This window comes from Rattus norvegicus, chromosome 20 (assembly GCF_036323735.1).
Source record: "Rattus norvegicus strain BN/NHsdMcwi chromosome 20, GRCr8, whole genome shotgun sequence".
Classification (NCBI taxonomy): Eukaryota; Metazoa; Chordata; class Mammalia; order Rodentia; family Muridae; genus Rattus; species Rattus norvegicus.
This window is the reverse complement of record NC_086038.1, coordinates 591546-600139: the sequence shown is the minus strand read 5'-3', so window position 1 is coordinate 600139 and position 8594 is coordinate 591546. Positions and strand designations below refer to the sequence as shown.

Sequence of the window (8594 nt, the reverse complement as noted above, 5' to 3'; positions counted from 1 at the left end):
TAAGCAGCAACTGTAATTATGCTTTATGCTTATTACATAAGCATATAGCATAAAGCTATAAACATGTTTGCAAAACCCATGTTACAAATGCTGATAGGTTCATATGTTTAATAGTGTGGCAAGAAACTGGAGGAGTTAGGAAGAATTAGGTCTATATTACTAGAGTATAATTATATATTTTTTACTGACACAAAAAAACATAAATAAATTTAATGAAATAGGTTTAAAGTATCATGTCACAACTTGCTATGCTATAGGTTTGTAATATATATTCTCTAGAAAATATCTTTTTATTCTTAACCTTACATATCTAACATATTCAACATATGAAAAATATTCTTTGTGTCCATTGTTGGCAGGCATGAACAACAGAACAAAAATAATTTTTCCCAATGAATTCTTCACTGAACAGTAACTTCTTTACAGCTCCCTTAAAGGACTCATTTCTCAGACTATAGATAACAGGGTTGAGGGTTGGGGGTAGTACAGTGTAAAAAATAGAAAGTATGAAGTCTAAAGCAGCTGAAGAGTCTGAGGTTGTGTTTAGAAAGGCACAAATGCCTGTTGAAAGAAAAAATGAAACAACAAAGAGATGGGGCAGGCAGGTAGAGAAGACCTTAGATTGACCCTCTGCAGAGGGAATCCTGAGAACTGTAGAGAATATCTGGCCATAGGAGAAGGCAATCCCCATGAAGCAGGCAAAAACCAATACAGACATGAAAGCAGTCACTTTCACTACTCCAAAATAATCATTAAAGCAAGAGATCTTGAGCAACTGGGGGACATCACAGAAGAACTGGTGAATTATTTTGTCCCCACAGAATCTGATAGAGAGTGTACTTGCTGTGTATAATGTTCCTGTGAGGCTTCCACTTAGCCACACAGCTACCACAGCCCAAGTGCACTTTCTGGGACTCATGATGACCTCATAGTGCAGTGGGAGGCAGATGGCCACATAGCGGTCATAAGACATCATTGTGAGAATGGCCAATTCACTCCAGGCCAAAGCAGTGAAGAAAAAAACCTGCATCATGCACTGGCCATATGATATGTAGCCACTTTGAGCCAGTGAACTATAAACATACTGGGGAATTGTGACAGAGAAGGATGAGAAGTCCAGAATGGAAAGATGCTTCAGAAAGTAATACATTGGAGACTGGAGCTGTGGGTCCAGTGTTGTGATGGTGATAATGATGAAGTTACCTGCTGAGCCCAATAGGTATGTCATCAAGAAGAGCAAAGCCTGTAAGATCTGAAGTTCATGGTTGTCAGAGAACCCCATGAGGAGAAATCCACTCATCGTGGTTATGTTTCGTGCAGTCATTTTGAGAATAAATTTGTGGTAACAGCTAGAAAGTAAAAATGTTTATACAATGCAATAATATATATACAATATGTGTATATAGTATATAACATAGAATATAGAATGATATATAATGTGTAACATAACATAATATACAATATGTAGTATATAATTAATATATGATATAATATGTGACATATGTATAATTAGTTTATAATCTATAATATATTCTGTATAGTGTATAATGTATAGTGTATACTATATAATGTATCCTATATACTGTATAATGCACAATGTATAAAAAAATTATACATAAATGTTCTCTTTTCTCTGTTCCAGTGGCTAATGTTTAAGAAATTGCAGTTCATCAAGCTTGAAAACTTGAAAAATATACTTTCAATGGTGTAAATCATCAGGATAAAGGAGTTCTCCTGTGATGAAGCTTAGACTTTTTGATACTTAGGTAGTAGGAAGAAGTGAATACAAGCATCAACAACTCATCTTTATTGTCATTGAATAAGGTTTTGCTTTCTCTAAAAACATTTCAATTTCCACCAGTGAAACCTATGACTTTCAAGTCACAATAGAAATACAATTATGAGATATTGGTTAAAGTTTTCTGTATTTACACGTTGTGTACTACTGTGTTCCATTTTGTGTACCTCTCTATTATAGCAGAAAATCTACTTGTGGACAGGTGATACAGATCTAGCAAACGATCTGCTCATTACCATAAAAGGTACATACAGTTGTGCTAAGAGACTAATCAGATAGAGCATCCTACCGTTTTTCTATTTTCTTTTTAAGAGGAGAACCAAGCCCAGAGTTTTAAACTTTCTCAGCAAGCACTCTAACCTTATTTCTATTTTTAAATGACATTTTTTAAAGTATGCAACAAAACTTACATTTTCAAGAAAATATGTGTCATTTTCCAATTTGGTGTCTAAGTTGATGATCTGGTGCACAGTTGGTATAAAAAAATACAAAACCAATAAACATGAAAAAAAAACCCTTCTTTTGAGTTGTATATGTGTATGTGTTTTGGTGTGTATATACATGTGCCTGCTTGTGTCTGAGTTAATCATCTTGTAGAACTGGTTTTTGTGAGAATTCTGAATCTTGAGATTAAAACAGTTCCTCTCTTTTTTAAGCTCAGAGGAATAGCCATTTAGAGCTTGTCTCTTCGGAAATAGTGCAGACTCTGGCTGCCTTCCTCACACTCCTTTTCTAGAATAAACCCAATATCTGAGTATTCTATTTCTACAATTTTCTTATAAAGACCTGTTTTAAGATTGTAATAAAGCCTTGTCCTACAGCTTTGCCCTAATTCAACCATGGGGGTCAGTAGCTTCTGTTCATTGGTTGGGTGTAAATATCTGCATCTGACTCTTTCACCTGCTTGTTGGGTCTTTCAGAGGTCAGTCATGGTAGGTCCCTTTTTATGGATGCTCCATAGCCTTAGTAATGGTGTCAGGTCTTGAGGCTTGCCCTTGAGCTGGATTCATTTTTGGGCCTGTTGCTGGACTTTCTTTTCCTCAGGCTCTTCTCTATTTCCATCACTGAAGTTATTTCAGACAGGAACACTTATGGGTCAGAGTTTTGACTGTAGGATGGCTACCCCATCCCTCACTTGATGTCCTGTCTTTCTCCTAGACGTGGGCTCTGCAAGTTCCCTCTCCCTACTGTAGGTCATTCCATCTAGGGTCCAACCCTTTGAGTCCTGAGGGTCTTTTCACCTCCTAGGTTTCTGGTACATTCTAGAGGGTCTTCCCAACCCCCTATTTCCCTAAGTCATCTCTTTCCATTCTTTCTGCTGTTTCTCAGGTTTTCAGTCCTTTCTCCTACCGAACACCAGATCATGTACTCCGTTCCCCTTGACCTCCATCCCCTTTCCATCCTAAGTCCCTCCGTCTCCCACTTGTGAGGAGGGAGACCCTGTAAGAGGACCAACAATCTCAATTAACCTGGACCCTGGAGATCTCTCAGACCCTCAATCACCAACCAGGCAACATATACGAGCTGATATGAGGTCCCCAACATATATACAGCAGAGGACTACAGGGTCTGGGTTCAGTCAGAGAAGATGCACCTAACCCTCAAGCAACAGGAGGACTCAGGGAGTTTAAAGGTCTGATAAGGTGGGTGGAGTGGGGACATCCTGGTGGAGACAGGGTGTGCGGGGAGGAGATATGGGATGTGGAACAGTTAGAGGGTGGAATGGGAGGGGAATAAAATGTGGTGTGTAAAAATAAATAAATAAATAAATAAATAATCAAACAAATAAGAAAGAAAAAAGATGGTAATAAAGCATCAGTGAATTAAAAGTTTTAAAATATACTTAGCTGCCACACTGGAAACGCTCTTGGCTTTCAATCCATAAAAACAATCTCTTGAGATTCATCATATCAAAAGGTTTTCATCAACGCCACAAACCATATAACATCAGAAAAACTGAACACTGTAAGGTTGCCTCTAACATTTTCTATCTTTCTCATTTCTGTTGTGTTGTAACTGGTAAAATATCATCAGAATTATTGTTTCTTATTTCTATTTACATTTTCGTCAAACTGGACAAGGAGGTGACAAGAGACTGAGAATCTAAACTCATTCAGCACTGAGTTTTATAAGGCAGAAATTCTGGTAATTTTCAGCAAAATTTGTATTTGATCTACACAAGTGGTTTTATTTTTATTAATCTAAACATTTTAAGATCTACTTTATATGAAGAACTTATGTTTCAAACATTTTTTATAACAACTGAAATGTGAAATTCATACAGTGGTCTTTTAGATGTACACCAAAATTTTTTAGCCAAAAATATAACTATCAAGAAAAGTCATGAATGGCTTTGGGGAAAACAGTTTTTTGTTTGTTTTGTTTTGTTTTTAGAACATGTAACACTCAAAGCTTTATCTCTACTGCTTACCTCAGACAGTGTTTTAAACATAGTTTTCCTAATTCTTCAGTTACATAAACAAATTACATATCAACATTTCCTGTTTATGCTTCTCTTGCACATTATTTTAAAACTGACATGAATCACATTTGTGGTTTTTATTAATCTCATTTTCAGTAAGGTGAGCTTCTTTCTTCCTTGATTTAATTATACCTTTGCTGTTTTAACCTTCATTTAAAGAGTAATTTACTGTAAGGATTTATAGAATACCTACCTGACATTTGTCCTTTAATATTGGAAAACTCCAGGATTTCTTGATGTGTAGACATCTATTCAAACTGATCACTATCTGTGACATTACTTTTCCACAACCATAGAGTTTTAAAATGTGCCATTGAAGACATTTATTATTATTTTTTTTCTTTGAGAGGTGGAGCTTTTAAAGTAGAAGCCAAACTGAATGACAGATGTGCCTCATTTCCTCTATTCCTTTGTCACTTGGAACTTGGATCCATTGAAATGGTCACCCAGTGGCCAGGTGATTTGGTGAGGCTGGGGTTTTATTGCCAGTTCAGGGGTTCCTAAAGTAGCAGATCTGAGAATCTACTGGGGAGGAGGTTTCAACCTAGAGAGCAGAGCCTCAACACTTAGCAATTCTGGTTCACAAGGTCACAGTGACACCCAGAAGGCTGTACACTTACCAGGCTCCTTATTGTTGCTGTTGGTATGAGCATCATGTAGTAATCCACCCTTACTTAAAGCTTCATCTTATTTGGGGACACTGTGAGATGGTTTTGAACATATGCTCCGTACCTAATAGACGAATCATGAAAATTCATATATTTCAGTGTAAAAGTTTGAATTTACAAATATATTACACCTATTTCTGTACTCTTTACCCAAAGAGATGAAGTGTGCAACATTGCAGTGTCCTACAGCAACATATACACATACCCCAGAGCAATGCCAGCTAGTAATATAGACAGGTAAGAGATAGCAGCATTAGATCAGAAACATTACCTTAAAATAATTTCTCCAATGCTTCCTACCAAATCCTTATTCAGGGCTGTAGCCTTATGTATGCAGCTATGTTTCTTTTTAATTTCTTTCTTTTGGCTACTTTGTGAGATGTTTTGTTTTGTTTTCTTTTGTTTTGTTTCTTTGTTTGTTTGATCTCCCTCCTACCAATATCTTCTCTGGGTCAGATCACCTTCCTCTGCTTCAATTGTCATCAAATGTCTTCCCTTCTCAGTCTGCTGGCCCAATTCACTTACAACTACCTCTATTTTTCACTCTGCTCAGTCTCTTTTCTTCTTTTCCCTACTAAGTCTTTTTCTTTCTGTATAAATAGTCTTCTCTGACACTACTCCTACTCCTACTCCTACTCCTCCCTACTCCTCAGTCCTACTACTCTCTCTTTCTCTCAGCCTCTGTTGGGTTTTTATGCCCTGCCACCCCTGTTCCCAGAAGTCCAAGAGCCAACTGACACTGTAATGCATAGAATCATTAAAGGGCTAGGCTCATAAAATATTTCATACTACATAGACTAACAATATAAAATTGATGATAGTCAAAGTTGATTATAGTCAAAAACAAGTTTTATGAAATTGAGTAAAAGGCGTGCAATACAGAAGCCAGTACTGCAGTTTACTCATCAACCCTTATCTCTTTTTCTTCATCGTAGTAATAGAGCACATGTCCCAACAAACCTTTCAACATGGCTGGGCATTCACCTTATTTACACCTTATTTACTTCTAGTAGGTAGATGTGAAACATCTACTTCAAGGCAGGACTCACAGATATCTTATGTAATTTTTGTTTAAAAACCAGACACACAACTATCATTTAACCAAAAGATTGCATACATATTATATTTGGGCCATGAAAATGAAAGTCACTACTGCACAAGTATTCAGTTTGCTTGTTTTTCATAGCCTCAAGCTGGAAAAAATCTAAATTTTACTTAATGGCTAAACATTAAGTATGTATAGTGCATCTGTATTACAGCATACCACTCAAAAACAGGAAGAGAAAGGTATATGTATACACATGTGAACAGTGGCAAATAACCAAAAGTCAACATCAGAGGTTCACATGAGGGTTGGGGATTTAGCTCAGTGGTAGAGCGCTTGCCTAGCAAGCGCAAGACCCTGGGTTCGGTCCCCAGCTTTGAAAAAAAGAAAAGAAAAAAGAAGTTCCCATGATGCATAACTATGTGTTTATAATTCCTGAAATAGAAATGGTCCGAAGATGGAGAAAATATATTTGATTGATAAGGACTGCAATGTGGTAGGGAAGAAAGAAGAATATAACTATATAAGGGGTAAAACCACAGGTATGCCTGTGGTGATAAAATAGTTATATCTCAACTGAGGTGGCAGCTGTATTGCTGCATACATGTAAGGATCTGTACTAATTTGCAATTTCTGAGAATCTAAGATAATTATAAAACTTAAATGAATATGATTCTACTGAACATTCTCATTTTCATTTCATATTTCTCCATGTGCTAGCTGAACAGGGAGGACACAGTAAACACTATAATGGAAACAATCTACCCTTTCATAATGGTATACTGCACAATTTTAGACATCACTGTTTTCAACAGTAGATAAACTCTGAAAAACGATAATAGATATTTCTTTCTCCTGAGTCCTGTGCTGGTTAAATTTTGTCAGTTTAGCACAAGCTAGGATCATCTAGAATGAGGAAAACTCAACTGAGAAAATGCTTCATTATGCTGGCCTGTAAGCAAGACTGTGGATGCAAGTTCTTAATTAATGATTGAGGTGGCATTGCACAGTCCTCTGTGGATGGAGCCACTCCTGGACAAGTGTTTCTGGGTTGTAGAAGAAAGCAAGCTGGACAAGCCCTGGAGAGAAAGCATCACTTCTCCATGACTTATGCTTCAGTTTCTGCTTCCAGATTCCTGCCTTGAGCCTTTTCACTAATTTCTGGCTAAACATTCAACACCTGTCACAGCTCTACAGGTGAATGGAGAGTTAAAACCCATAAGTTATTAGTGAAGTTTTTATAGATAAACCCAGTCAATATTTTATCTTCTACCCTAGTACATATAATAAATCATAGTTCCATTTGTTCATGAATGTAATGGAAATGGCATATGTATCATACACATACATACGCATGTATGTTTACTTGTCAGAGAGAGGAGGAGGGGGAGAGAGAAAGAGAGTGGGGAGAGGAACAAACACACAGAGAGAAACAAAGGGAAGTGGGGTATCTAATAGAGTTTGAGCAATCCTAGGGTGGTTTAGAGATTTCTAGAAAAAGAATATCTGGTAGTAAAATAATGGTCAAAGATACCAGAAGCTAAAGACATAAAAGTTTTTTTAAATATAAGTAGGAAAATATCAAAATACTTTGAGATAACATTGTAAAATTAAGAGAGTTGTGGATGAGATTATAGAACTTACATGTACTTCAAGGTGAATGGCAGAGTCCATGCAGTACTGGCAATTATTAGGCTCTGGCAGATCAGATAGAAACAAACAAATAGATTGAGTGTAAATACCAAATATGAAACAATAATTTTATAAGGTCAAAAGATGCAAAGAAAATAAGACTTTCCTTAAAACAACAAGAATCCTGGCAATTTGAGGTAAAAAAAAATTGTGGAAGTCCTTCCACATCTAATAATTACAAGTAGAGAAATATACCTAAGTAAGCTAATGCTGACTTATCACCTGTTTTCTCAATTGTCACCCTTGGACAACTTGTAGCTCTGTTTCTACCAAGTGTAAACTTTCTTCCTGTCTTGTAGAAGGAAGGCTTACTTGATTAAAAAATAAAGTTATTGGCTCTGTAACTGGATATGTTAGTTTTGTCTTTGACATGGAGGGTAAACATTCACAAAGCAGTCTATGATAAATATGTTAAAAATAAGAAGCCAAAAATAATACAAATGTAATAAAATTACTTAAAGGAGTATTGCAGCAAACATAGTCACTGAGGATTTATACAAATCACTATGAAAAAATTAAAGTATTAAATCTAGAATAGCCTTTTAAATATGGTAGTGTGGTTAGAATAGAAGAATAAAAAAGGAGATTTTGTAAGTGTTAAATAGCCAAAAATTATTATATTTGAGTTATAAAATTGTGTGGCTACTGGGTCCTGCTAAGACTGAACCCCCAGTGAACTAGTCTATGGGGGGAGGGTGGCAATGGGGGGAGGGTTGGGAGGGGAACACCCATAAGGAAGGGGAGGGGGGAGGGGGATGTTTGCCCGGAAACCGGGAAAGGGAATAACACTCGAAATGTATATAAGAAATACTCAAGTTAATAAAAAAAAAAAAAGAAAAAGAAAAAAAATTAACACTTCGAAACTGACATTACCCTGGATCTGCAGGGCAATACTAAATTATAAGTTCT

General features: G+C 36.4%; 1 protein-coding gene across 1 annotated transcript; it reads right to left on the bottom strand.

The window, feature by feature from the left end:
* Nucleotides 1–319: 319 nt before the first annotated feature.
* Or14j5e (olfactory receptor family 14 subfamily J member 5E) lies at nt 320–1324 on the bottom strand. Its single transcript, NM_001000275.1, has one exon. It carries the CDS (start codon nt 1322–1324, stop codon nt 320–322), a length of 1005 nt encoding a protein of 334 aa, NP_001000275.1.
* Between the last annotated feature and the right edge of the window lie 7270 nt (nt 1325–8594).

What these genes read in the sequence shown, in the direction of transcription:
- Or14j5e (NM_001000275.1), bottom strand. Translation starts at nt 1,324, where the DNA reads ATGACTGCACGAAACATAACCACGATGAGTGGATTTCTCCTCATGGGG.